Source organism: Phacochoerus africanus, chromosome 4 (assembly GCF_016906955.1).
Source record: "Phacochoerus africanus isolate WHEZ1 chromosome 4, ROS_Pafr_v1, whole genome shotgun sequence".
NCBI classification, from domain to species: domain Eukaryota; kingdom Metazoa; phylum Chordata; class Mammalia; order Artiodactyla; family Suidae; genus Phacochoerus; species Phacochoerus africanus.
Genome location: NC_062547.1, coordinates 29,364,818 through 29,387,354, shown reverse-complemented (window position 1 = coordinate 29,387,354; position 22,537 = coordinate 29,364,818). Strand labels below are relative to the sequence as shown.

Below are 22,537 nucleotides of genomic sequence, written 5' to 3'. Positions count from 1 at the left end.
ACATGTTAATAACAGTCTATCACGCATGTAATGAAGCCTTGTCTTCAATCTGTATAGCTTGAAAGCGTCTGTTTTCTCGTTTTCTCTCTCTTTTATGATTTGTTTGGTTTTTTTTGGCTGCACCTGGAGCATGTAGAAATTCCGGTCAGACCCTTGCCACAGCAGTGACAATGCCGAATCTGAATCCTTTAACTCCCTGTTTTCTCTTTTTTTGAGGCCATACTTGCGCCATGTGGAGGTTCCCAGGCTAGGGGTTGAATTGGAGCTGTAGCCGCTGGCCTATGCCACAGACACAGCAACGTGGGATCTGAGCCTCATCTGTGACCTACATCATAGCTCACTGCAATGCCGGACGCTTAACCCACTGAGCGAGGCCAGGGATTAAACCTATGTCTTTGTGGATACTAGTCAGATCGGTTTCCACTGAGCCACAACCGGAACTCCTATTTTCTCATTTTTTGAATGAGGAAAATACACTTACCTCTTAGCTTTGTTGTAAAGGATAAATGAATTCACATAGAGCACATAATAAATACTCAATTAACATTAGCTGTTAGTACTACTGCTACTAACATGTCACCTGTTGCATTATATAGACACCCAGGACTGATGGCTCTAATGTGGCCGTCTGTAGCCAAATGGCAGTTTTATCACTTGCAGTTTCTGGTAAAGTACCTTTGGGAGTTCCCACTGTGGCTCAGCTGCAACAAACCCAACTAGTATCCATGAGGATTCGGGTTCAACGCCTGGCCTCACCCAGTGGGATAAGGATCCACCATTGCTGTGAGCTGTGGTGTAGGTGGCAGGCGAAGCTCCGATTTGACCCCTAGCCTGGGAACTTCCATGTGCTGCAGGTTCGGCCCTAAAAAGGAAAAAAAAGAAGTTCTAACCCTTGCTTTAGATCTTCAGTCATTCTTTGATTAATGGCCTTGCCTCTGGCATCTCATCAGTCTGATGGCATGATTCCAAATTAATGTCAAGCCAACACTAGACTACATTATCTGAAATTGTATGTGGTTATGTCCTTAAGGCAAGAGTGCTTATCTTGGACCCCACCATCAAGTGTTGAGGAATTCAGGAACAGTCAAAAAAATGTACCAACATTTGTGTGTATGTGTATTTTTCTAGGAAGAAGTTCATGAACACTTTCACTAAATTCTCATAAAGGTTTATATCAAAATCAAGTTTAAAATTAATGCCCTGGAATTCCCTTGTGGTTCAGCAAGTTAAGGATCTGGTGTTGTCAGTGCAGCAGCTCCAGTGGCTTCTGTGGCTAGGGTTTGTCCCTGGCCCAGAAACTTCTACATGCTACTTGCGCAGCCCAAAAAATAAATAAGTTTAATAAAATGTTGTTTCTGGTTTTCTTGCTCTTTTTCCTTGTAGTAATATGTGGCTACAGGGCTATGGCCTCCAGTGGTAAAACTCAGGCTCCATAACCAGGGACCAGGTTAGAAGACATCATCATTGGAATGGAGCTTAAATAAAGATTTGTAAAATAGGAAGTTAGCTGTCTGCAGATATTTCCCCCAAACTGTGTAAATGTGGAGCACATCTGGGATTCTACAAATTAAAAACAAAAAGTAGCCTTTAGCCTTACAAATTATAATACAGTAATTTTTTGTTGTTTTTTTTTGTAGTTTTTTTTTTGTTTTTTTGGGTTTTTTTTTTTGTCTTTTTGCTATTTCTTGGGCCGCTCCCACGGCATATGGAGGTTCCCAGGCTAGGGGTCGAGTCGGAGCTGTAGCTGCCGGCCTACGCCAGAGCTACAGCAACACGGGATCCGAGCCGCGTCTGCAACCTACACCACAGCTGACAGCAACGCCGGATCGTTAACCCACTGAGCAAGGGCAGGGACTGAACCCGCGACCTCATGATTCCTAGTTGGATTCGTTAACCACTGCGCCATGACGGGAACTCCAATACAGTAGTATTTTAATGGTAGAATGGCAATTGGTAACTGTGATAGTGTGATTTATGATAAGAAATGTATGTTTGGTCTTTGTCCCCTTTCTGGCATGGAGTTCCTAATCTATTGGAATTTCCTAGTGTTGAGAGCTAGAAGGATGTCTTTTGTTATGCTAATGAGGTGACTTTTGGGAAGCACCTTGGTAACCTAACCTAAAGCTGGCAGTTTAGTTGCCAGGGGACTCAATCTTGTGAGTAGAAGATTGAAACTTTCAGTCCTGCCCACCCCACCTCTGGGGCTAGAGGTTTTATCAGTTGCCATTGGCCAGTTATTTAATCAAGTTTGCCTATACAGTGAGGCCTCCATAAAATCCTAGAAGCTGCTGGGTTGGTGAACACATGAAGCACGCTGCTTCCCCATGCCCTACCCTATGCATCTCTTCCTTTTGGCTGTTCCTCAGTTATATCCTTTTATCATAAACCAGTAATCTAGCAAGTAAAGTGTTTCTCTGAGTTCTGTAAGCTGTTCTAGCAAATTAATCGAATGCAAGGAGGAGGTTGTTGCAACTTGCTACCCATAGCTGGTCTGTCGGAAGCAGAGGTGACAACCTGGACTTGGAACTGTTATCTGAAGGGGAAAGAGGGGACAGGACTGAGCCCTTAACCTGTGGAATTGGATGCTATCTCCAGGTGATAGTGTCAGAACTGAGTTGAATTGTAGGACACCTTGATGGTGTCTGAGATTTGCTTTGTGGTGTGGGGAAAAAACCTTTGCCCCAACTCCCCTGTGCATAATGGAATTTGGGTGCAGAACTTCTATTAACTTACAAAATGTAGAAAAAGGAGGAGTTCCCATTGTGGCGCAGCAAAACAAACCTGACTAGTAATCATGAGGTTGCGGGTTCAATCCCTGGCCTTGCTCAGTGGGTTAAGGATCTGGCATTGCTGTGAGCTCTGGTGTAGGTTGCAGATGTGGCTTGGATCCTGCGTTGCTCTGGCTGTGGTGTAGGCCGGCAGCTGTAGCTTCGATTAGACCTCTTGCCTGGGAACCTCCATATGCCAAGGGTGTGGCCCTAAAAAGCTAAATAAAAAATAAATATTAAAAAAAGAAAAGGTAGGAGTTCCCATCGTGGCTCAGTGGTTAACGAATCTGACTAGGAACCATGAGGTTGCGGGTTCAATCCCTGGCCTTGCCCAGTGGGTTAAGGATCCGGCGTTGCTGTGGCTGTGGTGTAGGCTGGTGGCTACAGCTCCGATTCAACCCCTAGCCTGGAAACCTCCATATGCTGCTGGAGCGGCCCAAGAAAATGGCAAAAAGACAAAAAAAAAAAAAAGAAAGAAAGAAAAGGTAAAAGTGGCTGGCGTGTAAGAATTGGTTGGCATTAATCTGAGGTCCTGATTTGATTCTAAAAGATGATCTGGTCTTAAAACATAGAGTTCCTTAGAGTAAGGATCAGTCAGCTATAACTTAATGTTTCCTTTAAGTTTCTCTACTTCCATATGCTTTTAAAATTTATTTTGTGGGAGGAGGAAGGATTTATCACTTGGCAGCAAGTAAGGAAAACACAGGGGACCTTTGCCAAAGCAGTGTCACTCTGAACAGCAAAAGTGGAAAAGTTTTAAGCTAAGGGTACATGCATAGGTTGTCATGAAGGGGCCTGAGCAGAAAATTCAGCATAGAATTGGGGCAAATGTTGCCAGAGCCTAAGCTCTGGCTGATTGAAGTCAGGAGGGTCAGCAAAAGGTCAACATCATCATTCCTTAGGTTCTGACCAGTCTGGAGACTCAGCATGTAGCTACCATCCTCTGCCTGGGTGGGGGCTTCGTTCCTCCAGAGCTCAAAGCTATGTATCAGGTTGTTCTGTACGTCCCTTGAGAGGAGCTAGGACTGTTTTATCGCTGAAGTACTGTTTCTTGACTGCTTTCCCTTTGTTCCTGCATCCCCTTGCTTCTGTAAAGATTAATTACTGAGACCTGTTCAATGGCAAGCATTGTGGCCAGGCTTAGATGACAAAGTGGTTTAGGTCAAAAACAGCTTCTCTTATATGTACAGAGCCACCCCTACCCTGTCTGCCTACAACACTCTGGGACTATGCAGATGTCTTGTTTCTGCTTGAACTTCAGCCCACTAATTTTAGCCTTTACCATGGATCTTGATGGCACCAATATTACTCTTTTATTGTAATGGTGATTTTTAAAAATTGAAGTATAGTTGATTTATAATATTGTGTTAGTTTCAGGTGTACAGCAATGTGATTCAGGTTTTTTTTTCAGATTATTTTCCATTATAGGTTATTACAAGATAATGAATATAGTTATACAGTAAATCCTCATTGCTTATCTATTTTATATATAGTCGTTTGTATCTGTTAATCCCATACTTCTAACCATGGTAACCCCATTCCCCTTTGATTACCATGCTTGTTTTTCTGTGCTTCTGAGTCTGTTTCTGTTTTGCACACAGATTCATTTGTATTATTACTTATGTTATTTTCTTGAGTTTTTTTTTTTTTTTTTAATATACTTCAATTCTCTGCTCACAAAGCACTTTCTGCTCTAGTGTTTTTTGTGTGTTTTGCATTTTTCTTTTGAGGGCGAGCCTGCAGCACATGGAAGCTCCAAGGCTGGAAGTCAAATTGGATCTGCAGCTGCCGGCCTACACCACACAGCCACACCAGATCCAAACCGCATCTGTGACCTCGACCACATCTTGCATCCTCACTGGGTCCTAAACCCACTGAGCGAGGCCAAGGATCCAACCCGCATCCTCGTGGATACTAGTCGGGTTCGTTAACCGCTGAGCCACAACGGGAAACTCCGGCATTTCTTACTTTTTTTAATCTTAAAAATTTTTTTATTAAAATATAGTTGATTTACAAGTTCTTATATTTCTAAAATGCATGACCAGACTGAATTACAGTGTGTCTGTATTCAGTTAAGCAATGTTTATCAAGTGTACACTGTGGCAGGAATCCAGCAGTGAACCAGGGGTGCATGTTCTCGTCCTCATGTCGCTTGCAGTCTGGTGAGGAAGATATTGCCACAAACAACTTCTGCACCTTGTAACATGCTCTGTGGATAAGCTCACGGCAACGCTGCATCCTTAACCCACTGAACGAGGCCAGGGATTGATCCCGAGTCCTTATGGATACTAGTTGGGTTCGTTAACCACTGAGCCACTACCGGAACTCCCATAACCTTGCCATTTTTCATAGCTTTTACTACAACTCAAGTTTTCTTCACAAATTGAGGTGAAGCCACATTGTCTACCAGATTGCATCTTATTAAGCAATTGGTAGATTTGAGAACTCTCAAAAAAACAAAAACCCAACAAACCTACCCCACAACCCTGTAATTAGCATGTAATGGATGAATTCCTGTGCGTGTAGATCGGTAATGTATCCTGATCATATCTTAGAATTTTTATCTAAGAACTTTTATCTTAGAACTTTTATCTTTCTTGATCAGGTATCCTCCATTAATAAGTGTGAATTTATTTTATATTTTTGCTGAACCCAGGGCATATGGAAGTTCCTGGGCCAGGGATCGAATCCAAGCCACAGCTCTGACCTATACCACCACTGCAGCAGCTGCTGCAGAGACAACACCAGGTCCTTAACCGTTTGCACCGCAGTGGGAACTCCAGTAAGTCTGATTTTATGTAGTCTCTAACTTGCACAGTTCCTGAAAACTTTCTTCTTTCTCGTTATCCTTGGTACAAGCTGTTTTGTCCCATATAGACCCAGAACAGTGAAAACTCATTCGCCTATGGTTTGGAAGAGTCTCATTTTTCTTAGAACATTCTTCAGTCTTGTTATATTCTTTTTCCATATTAAGAAACAATGGCCTTAAAGATTTAAGTGATTTGTTCAAGGGTCACACTCTACAGAGTCTAGAGGAAGCTGAATTTCTTTCTGATTTGCTCTGTTCACTGCATTTCCTGACGAGGCAGCATATAAATTGCCTTATTTATCAATTATGCAAATGCATGAAATTGGTTTTTTTTTTTTTGTCTTTTTGCCTTTTCTAGGGCCACCCCCGTGGCATATGGAAGTTCCCGGCTAGGGGTCTAATCAGCTGTAGCTGCCAGCCACAGCCACTCGGGATCCAAGCTGCGTCTGCAAGCTACACCACAGCTCACGGCAACGCTGGATCCTTAACCCACTGAGCAAGGCCAGGGATCGAACCTGCAACCTCATGGTTCCTAGTCGGATTCGTTAACCACTGAGCCACTACGGGAACTCCAGAAATTGTTGAAAAAATAGTAAATTTACTGAGAGAACTTGGTGATTTTCTGTTATTTTCATACATTTAAGAAGGCCAGACGTTTGAGTATTTTTGCAAAACCAAGGTTAAAACAAAACTTGGAATCCCTGGTGACAGTATTCTCTGAATTTCTTCATAAAAGTTAAGAACTCAGTGGAGTTTAATAACTCCTGGTGCTTAATATATCACAGTGGAAGCTCCATTTTCTGAGAAGTAATAACAGAAAATCTCAGAAATTTAACAAGAAATATATCTATAGCAAGTCTTTATTGAGTGCCTTAAAATCTTTTGATTGACTTTATTAAGGTCTATATAATTTATATACAATAAAATTTACCAATTTTTTTTGGCCACACCCGCAGCATGTGGAAATTCCCAGGCCAGGGATTGAACCCATACCATAGCAGTGACATTGCTGGATTTTTAACCCACTGACCCTCCAGGAAATTCCAGAATTCACCAGTTTTAAGTGTGCAATTTGATGGGTTTTGACAAATACATTTACAGTTGTGTCACTGCCACCACAATCATGAACTGCTAGAATGTTTCCCCAAATTCTCTTATGCACGTTGGCAGTGAATCTGCCACCCCACCCCACCCCCAGCCTTTGGCAACCACTGATCTGCTTTCTGTCACTATAATTTTGCCATTTTTATAATTTCATGTAGATAAACTCCACTGTACATAGTCTTCTGTATCTGACTCTTTCACTAGGCTAGATAATACCTTTAAGATTCGTCTGTATTTTCTGGAGTTCCCGTCGTGGTGCAGTGGTTAATGAATCCAACTAGGAACCATGAGGTTGCGGGTTCGGTCCCTGCCCTTGTTCAGTGGGTTAAGGATCCGGTGTTGCTGTGAGCTGTGGTGTAGGTTGCAGATTTGGCTCGGATCCCGCATTGCTGCAGCTCTGGCATAGGCCTGCGGCTACAGCTCCGATTCGACCCCTAGCCTGGGAACCTCCTATATTTTGGCGTGTGTCAAAAGTTTGTTCCTTTTTTAATTCTGAGTAGTGGTCCATTGTATGGTTGTGCTACTGTTGTTTATCCATTTTGCCATTTATAGATGCTTGGATTAGTTCCAGGTTTTGACTGTTTTTGAACAAGGCTGCCATGAACATTTGGGTACAAGTCTTTACATGGCCATGTTTTCACTTTTCTTGGGTAAAGACCTAAAAGTGGGGTTGCTGAGTCATGTGGTAAGTTTTACTTTGTATTTAGAAACCAAGAGACTGTTTTCCAGAGTGACTGTACCTTTTTGCATTCCTACCACTTGTGTATGAGAGTTCCAGGTGCTCCACGTCAATGGCAGCACTGGGTATGATCAGTCTCTTTAATTTTGGCCCTTCTAGTAGGTGTATAGTGGTATTTTTTGTGGTTTTAATTTCCATTTCCCTCATGATTAATGGTGTTAATCATCTTTTCATGAACTGACTGGCCATTTGTTTTAATAACTTTGGAGAAATATTTGCCCATTTTGTACTGGTTGTCCTCTATTGTTGAACTGTAAGTATGCTTTATATATTCTGGATACAAGTCCTTTATCAGATAAATGTTTTGCAAGTATTTTCTCCCATTGTAGCATACCTTTTCATTTTCTTAGTAGAATCACAGAGCAAAAGTTTTTAACTCTTCTAAAATTTTTTTTATTGTTATTTCCCCAATTAACTCTTGATAAAGTTTAATTTATCAGTATTTTCTCTTACCTCTTGAGCTTTTTGTATCCTATGTAAGTTGCAAAGATTTTTCCCTATCTTTTCTCCTAGAAATCATGTAGCTTTTTATATTTAGGTCTACAATTCATTTTGAGTTAGTTTTTATTTATCATATGAGATAAGGGTCAAATGTCTTTATGTATAGATGTCTAATTATTCCAGCACTATTTGATGAAAAAACTGATCTTGCCTGTTGACCACAAATATACATATGAATGTGTGTGCCTCAGTCTGTTTTTGGACCCTCTGTCAGTTCAGCTATATATCTCTCCTCATGCCAGACACACTATCTTTTTTTTTTTTTTTTTGTCTTTTTGCCTTTTCTAGGGCCGCTCCTGCGGCATATGGAGGTTCCCAGGCTAGGGGTCTAATTGGAGCCGTAGCTGTCGGCCCACGCCACAGCCACAGCAACGTGGGATCCAAATACAAGCTGCGTCTGCGACCTACACCACAGCTCACGGCAATGCCGGATCCTTAACCCACTGAGCAAGGGCAGAGATCGAACCCGCAACCTCATGGTTCCTAGGTGGATTCATTAACCACTGAGCCACGACGGGAACTCCCCAGACACACTATCTTGATTAATATACCTTTATAGTAATATTCTCTAGAAATGCTGAAAAGAATTTTGTGAATTTTCTCAACTTCCCCTTAGGTGACTAAATAAAGATTTTTACCACACAGGATTTGACCTTGTCAAAGATTTCATTCCTTTTTCAGGTGAGCAAAAGAAAAAAAGTAAAAAGGAGTTCCCGTCGTGGCACAGTGGTTAACGAATCCGACTAGGAACCATGAGGTTGCGGGTTCGGTCCCTGCCCTTGCTCAGTGGGTTAACGATCCGGCGTTTCCGTGAGCTGTGGTGTAGGTTGCAGACGTTGCTCGGATCCCGAGTTGCTGTGGCTCTGGCATAGGCCGGGGGCTACGGCTCCGATTCGACCCCTGGCCTGGGAACCTCCATATGCCGTGGGAGCGGCCCAAAGAAATAGCAAAAAGACAAAAAAAAAAAGACAGAAAAAAGTAAAAAAAAGGAAATAACTTCACTAGCCTAGGAAGATCTTTATAACTATTAAACCCTGTGTAAACTAATGACGTTATATATCTCATTTCAAGCCCAGATCTTATCACCACTACATAAAATGATTATAATCATCTTGTAAGCCAGTGCTTTTCAAAGTATGATTTCTGGGACTATCACCATCAGCTGGAGTCCTGTGAGAAACACATTTCTCCAGCCCCACCCCAGACAGGCTAAATCAGAAACTCTGAGAGGGGGCCCAGCAATCTGTCTTTACAAGCCCTCCAATTCTGAAATAGGCTAAAGACTTGCTTTCATGGACTTTTTTTTTTTTTTTTGTCTTTTGTCTTTATAGGGCCACACCTGTGGCATATGGAGGTTCCCAGGCTAGATGTCCAATTGGAGCGACAGCTGCTGACCTAGACCAGAGCCACAGCAACACCAGATCCCAGCCACATCTTCGACCTACACCACAGCTCACAGCAACGCTGGATCCTTAACCCACTGAGTGAGGCCAAGGATCGAACCCTCAACCTCATGGTCCCTAGTTGGATTAATTTCCACTATGCCACAATGGGAACTACCCGTGGACTTTTTTTTAAAAACAGCTTTTTTGAGGTGTAAGTGATATATGAAGAAATGCTTTTTTTTTTTTTTTTTTTTGCCACACCTGTGGCATATGTAAGTTCCCGCACCACAGCAGCAACCTAAGCCACTGCAGTGACAACACCAGATCCTTAACCCATTGCACCACAAGAGAACTCCAAAAAAAATGCGAGTTTTTTCTTTTGTCTTTTGTCTTTTTAGGGCCACACCTATAGCAGCATATTGAGGTTCCCAGGCTAGGGGTGGAATTGGAGCTGTAGCTACCAGCTGGCCTACACCAGAGCCACAGCAATGAGGGATCCAAGCTGCGTCTGCGACCAACACCACAGCTCAAGGCAACACCAGATCCCTAACCCACTCAGCAAGGCCAGAGAGTGAACCCACATCCTCATGGATCCCTGTTGGGTTCGTTAATCACTGAGCCACGACGGGAACTCCAAATGCAAGGTTTTTTTTTGTTTTTGTTTTTTGTCAGAAATTTTTCTCCTTTTTTTAGGGCCTCTCACCCTCAGCATGTAGAGATTCCCACGGTAGGGGGCTAATCCGAGCTATTGCCGCCGGCCTATGCCACAGCCACAGCAACGTCGGATCCTTAACCCACTGAGTGAGGCCAAGGTTTGAACCCAAAACCTCATAGTTTCTAGTCTGATTAGTTTCTGCTTCACCACCATGGAAACTCCCAAATGCAAGTTTTTTTTTTTGGTCTTTTTGCCATTTCTTGGGCCGTTCCCACAGCATGTGGAGATTCCCAGGCTAGGGGTTGAATTGGAGCTGTAGCCACCGGCCTACACCACAACCACAGCAACTCGGGACCTGAGCTGCGTCTGCAACCTACACCACAGCTCACAGCAACGCCAGATCCTTAACCTGCTGAGCAAGGCCAGGGATTGAACTCGCAACCTTATGGTTCCTAGTTGGATTCATTAACCACTGAGCCACCATGGGAACTCCCCAAATGCAAGTTTTTAATGGTAGACTTTTTAAGAGTAGGACTTACCCTTTGTTCCTTGTCTCAGAACACCTGGAGAAATACATAAGAATTTTTTTTCTGGAAGATAAATCTCAAGCTTTATTAAAAGGAAGAGAAGAACAGAGACCAGTTATGAGGCTATTGCGGCAGTTGATACAGAAGTAAAATTTACAGGACATGGATAACAGCATAGTGGAAAGGGAGAAATCAGAGATGACTGATGTTTTTGATTCACTGGGCCTGTGTTCTATAGATTCTTGTGTCACACACCCTCTCATTTGTTCATTGGTCATTGTAAGAATTCTCATATTGTCCTAGTGTCCTATATAAGGTGGTAGGTTTAACATTGTTTAAACAGCACCTGACACCCTGAAGTACTCCATGCTATTTTGATTTGGGGAGATTCATTCCTGACACAGTGTTAGTGACGGATGAAGATGTAAACTGCTGGTGGGAAAAGAGAGGAGATCTTAAATCTGGTGTTTTTTTTTTCCATTTAGGGTTAACAGGGGGCATAGGGGTTAGAAAATAAACCCTCAGCTTGTTGGGAAAGTGGTAGTCAGTAACTTTAAAAAGTTTTTCTAAGCTTCAGTTTAATCATTTTCCATTGACTGGCTTTGGCAAAAAAGCAGATGTTTTGAGTATTGTAAATGATCTCTGCTTTTAGGATTCTAGGTTAAAAGAAGAAAATATGAAATAGGTGACATTTTATTGTTTGAAATTGTCAAAATATTTTCTGAGTAGTGACGTAACTAGTTATTGGCTGGTGCCAGAACCTCTGCCTTTTCTGTAATTTAATAGAAATCCTAATCTTTTGTTGTTGTTGTTGTTGTTGTCGTCGTTTTTTTGTCTTTTTAGGGCCAAACCCGAGGCATATGGAGCTTCCCAGGCTAGGGGTCAAATCGGAGCTGTAGCCGCTGGCCTACGCCACAGCTCATAGCAATGCCAGATCCTTAACCCGCTGAGTGAGGCCAGGGATTGAACCTGTGTCCTCATGGATCTTAGATTCGTTTCTGCTAAGCCATGGCAAGAACTCCTAGAAGTCCTAATCTAGAGAAGCAAACCTCTTGCACTGGATTTTTGTTACAGCCAGTCCTCCTCGATTCGTGACAGTTGAAGAACTTCTAGAGACAGCTAAAGGAGTCACTAACATGGCCCTCGCCCATGAAATTGTTGTGAATGGAGATTTTCGGATTAAACCAGTCGAATTACCTGAGGACAGGTAAGGTGGCTACTGAGTTATCTTGTCTAGTAGAACACTGCCATTTCCTAGTTCTGGAAATGTTTTCTTCAAGATGTCAATATATTCTTTTTTTTTTTTTGCCATTTCTTGGGCTGCTCCCGCAGCATATGGAGGTTCGAATCGGAACTGTAGCCGCTGGCCTACACCACAGCCACAGCAACTCGGGATCTGAGCCGCATCTGCAGCCTACACCACAGCTCACAGCAATGCCAGATCCTTAACCCACTGAGCAAGGCCAGGGATCGAACCCGCAACCTCATGGTTCCTAGTCAGATTCGTTAACCACTGCACCACGACAGGAACTCCAAGATGTCAATATATTCTAATAGATTTTTCCTTTTGTATGTTGCTAAAAAAAAATATATTCCTTATCCTAGGAATTTCTAGTTTGAAAGTGGATCTCAGGACCACTTATCCTTCAAAATGTAAATAAAAGTTCTGGAAATCTCTTGTGGAAATCCTTCACATTAGCTTCTCCCTGCTCCATAGGATTTACCTGCCTCATCCTGTGTTTTCATTATGCTGTTTCCTTCATTTTCTTCTTCTCTCCAGTTACGTTGTACTGGAGTTGTTGGTCGAATTCCTCACCAGGTTGTAAACTCTACCGAGACAAGACCTCTGTGTCATTCTCTGTTCCTGCCTGGGGCCTGGCACATACCCTATTGAATGTGAAACACTGTTGAGTGTAAGGTGCACCTTTTAAAGATGGATTGTCACAAGAAAGAAGAAAACATTGCCCATTATAGTTGTAAAAGTACCATGAAAAGATTGGGGTTCTGTTGACAAAGGAGCTGAGTCAGCAAGCCCTAGTGTCTCCTCTATGAGGCTTCTGAATAGGACTTTACAAACATTTCTTATATGATCTGCAAGGGCAGTACTTTTTCACGTTAATAATGAAGAAGTAGGTGTTTTGCTCTCATGACAAAACCTAATTTTCATTAAATGTTATATATGTTATAATTTGGTACCTAATTAAATAGTCCCATATGTCACATGGGACTAGGATAATTTTAGGGAACAAACAAGGTTTAAAGTTTTAAACAACTCAGCCATAAATACCTTAGGAAACTTGCTGGTATTAGGGAACTAAAAATTCAGATCAGAAATCTCCAATATTCTTTTTATCATATAGCACTGTTCTATGCTATTAATTGGATTAATGCCATCTGTCAGATTAATTGAAAGTTATTCTTTCCATTGAGGTACTTACTGAAATAAGTCACACATTAAAAATAAGGTATATGATTGGCGTAGGTATATCTGGGAAATCTTTTCTTTCATCCAAATTATTTTTTAAAGCATTTGGAACCTAAACCCATAGAACCTGCTTTTGAAAGTGATTTGAAACTATAACATTTTATTTGCTTTTGCTCGTTTTTCCATCTGCCTCCAGCTTGGAGAAGAGAGTAAAGGACATTGTACATAAAGCTTTCTGGGATTGCTTGAGCGTCCAGCTAAGTGAAGACCCCCCAACATATGACCGGGCCATCAAACTTGTTGGTGAGATCAAAGAGGTGAGGCAGAGCGCAGTTGTGGTGGTTTTCCGGTGTTAGGAGTATTTACTCATCCTCTCGGTGTTACTGTGTCAGAAAGCTTTAAAGAAATGAAAGGATCAAGATTTTAAATTGCTTGCCAAAATGGAGGTTTGGAGGGGGTTTTTTTGTTTGTTTTGTTTTGTCTTTTTAGGGCCGCACATGCAGCATGTGGAGGTTTCCAGTATAGGAGTTGAATCGGAGCTGTAGCTGCCTGGCTACACCACAGCCACAGCAACACAGGATCTGAGCCTTGTCTGCGACCTACACCACAGCTCACACCAACAATGGATCCTTTAACCCACTGAGGAAGGCCAGGGATCGAACCTGCATCCTCATGGATACTAGTTGGGTTTGTTGGGCTGAGGCACAATGTGAACTCCAGTTTGTAGTGTTTTTGGCTTAATGCCCTTTAAAAAACTTCAAATAAGCTGTGATAGTCTGAGGGCACTACTCTTATAAATGAAAAAGGTTCACATTAAAAAAAAATAGAATTATTTAAAGGAAACAAGTAATTGTATAAAATATAGACGACTTATAAAATTTTTGACAGGTATGGACACCTTTAATTTGTAACAACCAAAAGAGTGATTCCATCTGTGGGATAGAGAAGGCATTAAGTGGAAAGTAGGACTGTTTTTCTAGGACCTTCAGTAATAGTTGTTTTGTTTTGTTTTGTTTTGTTGCTTTTTAGGGCTGCACCAGTGGCATATGGAGTTTCCAACACTAGGGGCTGAATCAGAGCTACAGCTGCTGGCCTCTGCCACAGCCACAGCAACGCAGAATCCAAACCACGTCTGCGACCTACACCATAGCTCATGGCAACACCGGATCCTTAACCCACTGAACGGGGCAGAGATTGAACCTGCAACCTCATGGTTCCTAGTTGGATTCGTTTCTGCTGCGCCACAGTGGGAACTCCCAGTCACAGTTTTTCAAAGTATTAACCTGTGGAAAATGGCATTTGTCATTGGCTTACAGGCTAACTTTAATTAATGTGTTTTTTCCCTCACTTTTAACAGTTTTGCCTTCCTGTGTCCAGTTTATTGCTACCTGGAGCTTAAGTAGAAGCTTAAATAACTAGTCTAAGTGATTTGTAAACATGTTTTTCTGTGGATTTGTTGAATAAGAGGTTAAATGTGTGCAGCATTATATGCACACATGGTAAGCCCTTATTCCTATACATGTAATCAAAAATGGTGTCTGACTAGGACACTTTGGTTAAACTTGGCTGTTCTTTCTTGTAGACTCTCTTATCTTTCTTGCTGCCTGGTCACACTAGACTGAGAAACCAGATAACAGAAGTCTTGGATCTGGATCTGATAAAGCAGGAGGCAGAGAATGGGGCCTTGGACATTTCCAAGCTGGCGGAATTCATTATCGGCATGATGGGGACACTGTGTGCACCTGTTCGAGATGAGGAAGTTAAGAAACTAAAGGACATTAAGGAAATTGTACCCCTTTTCAGGTATGGAAATTGTGTTAATCACCTTCAGTGCACCTAAATTACAGAGACTTTTTTTTTTTTTTTTAAGAATGTGTATTTATTTAGCCAGCCCCCTAAACACAAACACATTGAGTTTTCTCAAAACCACATCACATCATTACAGAATTAGAAGAGATTATGGAGATTCTCTTTCTTTGCCTCCTTCTTCATGATAATAAACTAATATTTTTGAAGTATTTATCCTCCGATAGGCACATTGCTGAGGGACTTAATTCTTTTACTCACCCCAATGAAGTCGTGTATCATCATACACAATTTCTCAATGAGAAGATGAAGTTCAGAGGTCACATGAACAGCCCAACGACAAAGAGCTTTAAAGTGACAGCATTGTGATTTGAACCTAAGCCTTTCTAGAGGAAGAGACCATGCTTTTAACCATCCAACAGTATCAATATTAAACTAATCTAAATAAAATCAAATGTCCTACCAATCCTTCTATAAAGAGTCCATATTTTTCTCTACAGCCCGTTCTAACATAAAAAAATCCTTACATTAACAAAACCCCTTTATATTTTAGTTAATAATTTCATATTACAATATAAATATTTTTCTCTTGTCCTAATATAAGTGGAGACTTAAAAATAAATGCTAGCTTTCCTTGTATATAAAATATTCTTCTATTCTTCACATTATTGACCAAAAATAATTATTTTGTTTAATGTGGCAAAATATTTTGGTAAAAGACTTTTTCAAGTAGTTGCCTATGATCCAGGTAGTCCTAAGTTCAGATATCATTCTCCAAATTTTCTGATTTTTATGACCTTGTACAAGGTATCTTTAGCCTCTCTGAAATTAATTTATCCTATCTATAAAGTAAGATTTTATTGCCTGCCTCATAGGATTGTATGGAAGTTAAATGAGGTGATAGATGGGATTGGCATGGTGTTATAACAATAATAGCTAGCAAGCTTACAGAGCCTATTTTTAAAGTTAGACTTCATCGGAGTTCCCGTCGTGGCACAGCAAAATGAATCCACTAGGAACCGTGAGTTTGCGGGTTTGATCCCTGGCCACACTCTGTCGGTTAAGGATCTGGTGTTGCCTATCTGGCGCTGCCATGAGCTGTGGTGTAGGTCACAGATGCGGCTCAGATCCTGCATTTGCTGTGGCTGTGGTGTAGGCCGGCAGCTGTAGCCCCAGTTGGACCCCTAGCCTGGGAACCTCCATATGCCAGAAGGTGCGGCCCTAAAAAGCAAAACTAGTGGATATTTTTGCAAAAATAGTTTATCATGACCAGGATGTTGATGTTGATACAATCCACTGATCTCATTTAGATTTACTGTTTATACATGTGTGTTTACATATAGTAATTTGTATACAATTTCACTGCCTGCATATCCATCACTGCATTCAAGATACTGAATAGTTCTAACACCGCAAGGATCTCTTGCATCGTCCTTTTATAACCAACTTATATTGCTTTTTTAAACTTCTCATAAGCATTTTCAGTGCCTGCAAAATATTCATTTGCATAAATATGATTAACTATTTCTCCGTTAGGATGAATAATTAGATTATGTATAGTTATTTACTATTTACCCTACAATGAATATCTCTGCACAAAACTTTTTTCTGTGTTTTAGGTTATTTCCTAAAGATAGTTTCTTAAAATGGGATTACTGTGTCAGAAGATATGAACAGTTATAAGACCCATTACATGTTATCAAGTTGCTTTCCAAAAGTTTTAGAAGCAAAAAAGTTTTCTTTCCTTTCTAGCTTTCGTAATCATTTGATATCAATATTCAGTACATAGAAAAAAACCCTGCATTGTAAGGTTAAGACAGAGTTTAGAAAGAGCATGTTAGAAAGACTGCCTAAAAAATAGTTATTTATTTATTCATTCATTCAACAGGCTCTTACTGAGCACCTCTTATGTGCTAGGTGGTGCTAGACGTTGCTAGACCGTGGAAATAATATAGTCATTAAGAGCTTACAATCTAGCCAAGTTAAATGAGGAATTCCTTGAAAGTCCTCTGGGGAAAGAGCTTGTAGCAAACTCAACCTAACTTAGATTCCTACTGGAGAGAAGGAACTAGGGAAACTTAGAAACTGGGAATCCATATCAACTGTGAAGGAAGCCACACTGGACTCTTAGTGCCAGCTAATGGTGGCCGTGATGGAACATGGGCCCATGTTGCCAGATCTTTTGATTTTTTTAAGAGAAGCTAGGAGTCTCGGCTTTCAAAAACACTGTGTGCGCACAAAACATTTTTGTAGGTTACTTCCAGTCAGTGGTCTGTCGGTTGGCAGTTTCCAACATTCTGGTTTCCTGTAGATGGATTTAGAGGAAATGCTCAGAGGAGAAGCAGAATGCTCTCCAGAAAGTGGACTGCCCCGTGTATTTGGGAGAGGGACAGAATGGCAGGGGGAGGGGCCCTGACTGTGTGCCCTTTCCCATACACAATCACCTTATGTGTGGATGAGTTTATTCTTTTTTTTTTTTTTTGGCTTGTTAGGGCTGCATTTGCGGCATATGGAGGTTCCCAGACTAGGGATCTAATCGGAGGTGTAGCCAGCCTACACCAGAGCCACAGCAACGCAGCATCTGAGCCTCGTCTGTGACCTACACCACAGCTCATGGCAACGCCGGATCCTTAACCCACTGAGTGAGGCCAGAGATCAAACCCAAAATCTCATGGTTCCTAGTCAGATTTGTTTCCACTGCACCACAATGGGAATTCCGATGAGTTTATTCTTTGATGTTCAGTCAGTCCCAAAGGGCACCAGGAGACTTGGAGGACAACATTCAATTCTGTTCCCACCTCCGTGTAGGGCTACACCTAAGCCTGCATCTTCAGTTCTGAACCACCTTGCAGATAGGTCACTTAGCAGCTCCCGATCTCTAGCAAGAGTGGTTCAGGTATGTGACAGGCAGATGAAAGGCACCCTTGGCATCAGGCCAGGTCTGCCCAGTGGGTGCATTCAGAGTGCAAACGAGCATTTATGCCACGAGCACCAGAGCATAAAACCTATCCTGAAACTCAGAGACTGGGATTAGAGGAGAGGAAAAGAGAATTACCTTTCTTGATTTTCCTGGGAAGGGGAATGAACCAGTGTGAGTGTGGAGATCAGGTGGTGAGCTCTCTGCTCTTAACCTGAGGTCTGGGGCCGTCCTTCCTCTGTGGCTGCCATTAGGGTCTGAGGGCTAACTTGGAGCCAAGCAATGGGCCACACAGGCAGTCAGTGGGGAAAGTGACGTTTGCTTAGGGGAGAGAGTGGGGACAGAGAGCAGTTTAAAAATTTGCAGTCCTGGAGTTCCCGTCGTGGCGCAGTGGTTAACGAATCCGACTAGGAACCATGAGGTTGCGGGTTCGGTCCCTACCCTTGCTCATTGGGTTAACGATCCAGCGTTGCCGTGAGCTGTGGTGTAGGTCACAGACGTGGCTCGGATCCCGAGTTGCTGTGGTTCTGGCGTAGGCCAGTGGCTACAGCTCTGATTTAACCCCTAGCCTGGGAACCTCCATATGCCGAGGGAGCAGCCCAAAGAAATAGCAAAAAGACAAAAAATAAATAAATAAAAAATAAATAAATTCAAAAAAAAAAGAAAGAAAAAAAATTTGCAGTCCTTTCTTCTGCATTTGTTTTTCTTAATCTGCTTTCTCACGGTTTCTCCAGCTTTTCTTGCCACACTTTCTGAGATGAAAAAACTATCTTAAATTAGCTCACATCATTTTTTTCTATACCAGTGTTTACAAGTGCCCAGTGCTAAGTCCTTTTGTCTCTTTCAGGGCCATTTTTTCCGTGTTGGACATGATGAAAGTGGACATGGCAAACTTCGCTGTCAGTAGCATTAGGCCGCATCTCATGCAGCAGTCAGTTGAATATGAAAGGAAGCAGTTTCAAGAGCTTTTGGAGAAGCAGCCAAGTATGTTTCAGATTTTGTGGTGCTTGTTTGTTGTCTGTGCTTTTTCATTTTAGCTGCTGTAGCTTGTTGCCTAACGATAGTTTCAAAACAAAATGAAAATTTAGTATGAGAATAGTCTTAATTTGAAGACAGAAGCACAGAATGTCAGGCCTTGAAAACTTAGTTGACAAGCAAGAGAACTGTAAATGGGAGACAAGACAGGAATTTAAAAGAACGAGGAAGTCTTTTTTTTTTTTTGTCTTTTTGACATTTTCTTGGGCCTCTCCCGTGGCATATGGAGGTTCCCAGGCTAGGGGTCCAATCAGAGCTGTAGCCACCAGCCTATGCCAGAGCCACAGCAACACGGGATCCGAGCCACGTCTGCGACCTATACCACAGCTCACGGCAACGCCGGATCCTTAACCCACTGAGCAAGGCCAGGGATCACTAGGAACCACGTGGTTCCTAGTCAGATTCTCTGACCACGAACCACGTGGTTCCTAGTCAGATTCTCTGACCACTGAACCATGACAGGAGCTCCAAGAATGAGGAAGTCTTAAATTAAGTGGGTTTTTAATGAAATCACCAGTTTGAGGTAAATTGTATACTTGGTCTTGATTTTAAAAACATGACAAGTTTCTCACCACTGTGTAACTCACTTTTCAAACTCCTCCCAATGAGGTACATCAAGAAATTTCACTTTGCTTCTGTTCTGTGTACATAAATCTTCTGGTTTCAGACCCAGAAAAAGTCTTAGTTTTATGAACCTCTCAGATGACTGCAGGAAAGAGAGAACTTAAAATCCAAACTGTGTTGCATTTCTAGGGTGCTTTTTTTGCTCTCTGCATTTGCAGCTGATGTTCTGAGTGCATTGCTCTCTTCCAATTTATTATGTGTTCCGTTTAGCCTCTAATTTTGCGGGTTACTAGATGTAAATGGCAGTCTCCGGGTAGATTGTGTAGCCTGACCAAAATAGTCAGTTCAGTGCCCTGAGCAGTTGTTTATCCAGCCCAAGCAGAGAAGTCGAGATGGCCCTGAGGGCCAGGGAGAGTCGAGGAGCAGAGTAGAAGGAGCAGAACTAGCAGATGATTGGTTAGTGTTACTACGTACCAGGCTCTTGCCATATATGACCTCACAGGAAGCCTATGAGGTAGGCACTATATTTTAACCCCATTTACAGATTTGGGAATGGGTTTTGAGATATTTCTGATCAGAATTAATGACCACTCTAGCTCCCTTTCCCACAAGCATGCTACTACCCCTCAGGAGACATCAGGGTTGCAGTTTTATAGGCTGACAAGCTGGAGTGGGAGCGCCAGGTGCCGGCAGTGGAGCCCAGTCCCTGAGCTGAACAGAGGCTAGTGCACATCACTCGGAACCTGAAAGCCAAGGCTGCTGAGCTGATGGCCTACAGAATGCTGTCAGCAGAGGCTAAAGGGAGAGCGAAGCTCAGAACCAAGAGCTCAGCATGATCAGCATGTGGGCAGAGCCAGAGGTGTGTCCTGCAGCAGCAGTGAAGGCCCCAGCCATGCCCTTGGCTATCCGCTTGGTTGTAAGGTGGCTTCTATTGGCAGGGCTGCAGGTCACTCCATGTCCTGTCAGGGAGTTTTTGCTCAGACAATGTGTACAAAAACCTCATCATCTTCTCTCGTGTCCCTCAGAATCCCCAGTGTATTACTCAGCTTAAAAGAGTAGGGATCACAACATTGTAAATCAACTATAATTAAAGGGAAAAAAGAAAAGAAAAAAAGAAGAGTAGAGAAAGGATGGAGGATGAAAGACAGCTGAGATTCCCTCCATGGTGCTGCAAATGCTGCACAGTCCATGTCAGACACATGATAGAACTTAGCCCCCACAAGGCTGAATTAAAACAAATTGAGGCAAAAGTAAGATCTAGATGGGTACACCTCATCTTCAGTGAGGAAGATGGTTTACACTGGGAAACTCTAGCCAGTGTCTTAACCCCATCTGTCTCTGGGCAAGAGTTTTTGCATCTCAGTGAGCCGGAGTTATCCCAACTTCCAGCCACATGTCATGCATGAGAGGTTAGGGTGCGAGAGAGGAGTGTGAAAGTCTGTTGAACATCCAAGGTGGTAGAGCCCGGCCACGTGCTCCACATCCGCCATGGTTAATCCTCACCACAGCCCGTGAGGCGGTGGTGGACATTTCTTTATATTAAGAATCTTTATTTTATTTATTTATTTATTTATTTATTTGCTTTTTAGGGCCACACCCACAGCATACGGAGGTTCCCAGGCTAGGGGTCTAATCGAAGCTACAGCTGCCAGCCTACACCAGAGCCATAGCAATGCCAGATCCGAGCTGCATCTGCGACCTACACCACAGCTCACGGCAGTACCAGATCCTTAACCTACTGATCGAGGCCAGGGATCAAAACCGCAACCTCTTGGTTATTAGTTGGATTTGTTTCCGCTGTACCACAGCAGGAACTCCTATATTAAGAATCTTGAAGGATCTGGTGGGGAGATGCACAGAGGGTTTGGGATGGAAATGCTATAAAATTTGGTTGTGATGATCATTGTACAACTATAAGTGTAATAAAATTCATTGAGTAATTTAAAAAACAAAAGAATCTTGGAGTTCCCATCATGGCTCAGCAATAACAAACTTGACTAGTATCCATGAGGATGTGGGTTTGATCCCTGGCCTTGCTAAGTAGGTTAAGGATCTGGCGTTGTCTCAAGCTGTGGTGTAGGTTGAAGACACAGCTCAGATCCCGAGTTGCTGTGGCTGTGGTGTAGGCCGGCAGTTGTAGCTCCGATTCAACCCCTAGCCTGGGAACTTCCATATGCTGTGGGTGCAGCCCTAAAAAAAAATAAAGGATCTCGATAGTCAGACAGAAATCTAAGGTCACCCAACTAGTAATTGGCAGTCTGTGATTTGAACCAAGGTCTGTTTGATTCCAAAGTCCATGCTCTATACTTGACCACATTTCCAGGAAGAACTTCCCTGAAGTTACCCTGGGAAGCGTCCCTCTGGGAGCTTTCCAGTAATGTTCAAAGCCTTCCTTTTCACAGATTCCCTGGACTTTGTCACCCAGTGGCTGGAAGAAGCCGCAGATGACCTCATGAATCAGAGGTATAGAAATGCCCTGCCAGCTGGGGGAGGGGCGGCTGGCTCTGAGGCCAGTCCCAGGCCAGACCCTGCTGCGGTCCAGAATTATGCGTACCTGAAGCTTCTGAAGTGGGACCACCTGCACAGACTTTTCCCTGAAGTAGGTGCTCCAGAGCAGTTTGACTGCTCCTTTCTTTTTGCGCTGCTGAACCTTTAAAAAGTAAGCTTTGTCACAGTTCACATACCAGAAAATTTTTCTTTTTTAAGTTGTACAATTCATTGGTTTTGAGTATATTCACAGAATTGTGTGGCCATGAACTGTATTTGATATCAGAATGTTTTCTTCATCCCAAAAAGAAACCCTGTACCCATTAGCAGTCACCGCCTCTCCCCGCACCCCCGACCCCCCCCACCACACCTTGGCAGCCATTCATCTACTTTCTGTCTCTGTGCATTTGTCCTGTTCTGGACTTTTCGTGTAAACGGAATCATGGAATATTGGCCTTTTGTGTCTGGCTTCTTCTAAGCATAAAGTTCATCTGTTGTAGCATGTATCAGTACTTCATTCCCTTTTTTTAAAGTGTTGTTTTAATTGTGATGAAATATATGTAACATAAAACCATTTTTATTTTATTTATTTATTTATTTATTTTATTGTCTTTTTAGGGCCACACCCAAGGGATATTGGAGGTTTCCAGGCTAGGGGTCAAATCAGAGCTCTAGCTGTTGGCCTACCCCACAGCCACAGCAACGCCAAATCAGAGCCTCGACCGCAACCTTCACCCCAGCTCATGGCAACCCTTGATCCTTAACCCCCTGAGCCAGGAATTGAACCCATGTCCTCATAGATACTAGGTGGGTTC

General features: G+C 42.5%; 1 protein-coding gene across 1 annotated transcript in view; it reads left to right on the top strand.

The window, feature by feature from the left end:
• The window catches only part of TCP11L1 (t-complex 11 like 1), a 48,920-nt gene that overhangs the window by 4,257 nt on the left and 22,126 nt on the right, over nucleotides 1-22,537 (top strand). Inside the window, exons 3-7 of the mRNA XM_047776045.1 lie at nucleotides 11,563-11,695; nucleotides 13,110-13,230; nucleotides 14,496-14,716; nucleotides 18,484-18,620; nucleotides 21,638-21,834. Of these exons, the coding sequence (XP_047632001.1) occupies nucleotides 11,563-11,695; nucleotides 13,110-13,230; nucleotides 14,496-14,716; nucleotides 18,484-18,620; nucleotides 21,638-21,834 (809 nt within the window). The remainder of the gene's footprint in view (nucleotides 1-11,562; nucleotides 11,696-13,109; nucleotides 13,231-14,495; nucleotides 14,717-18,483; nucleotides 18,621-21,637; nucleotides 21,835-22,537) is intronic.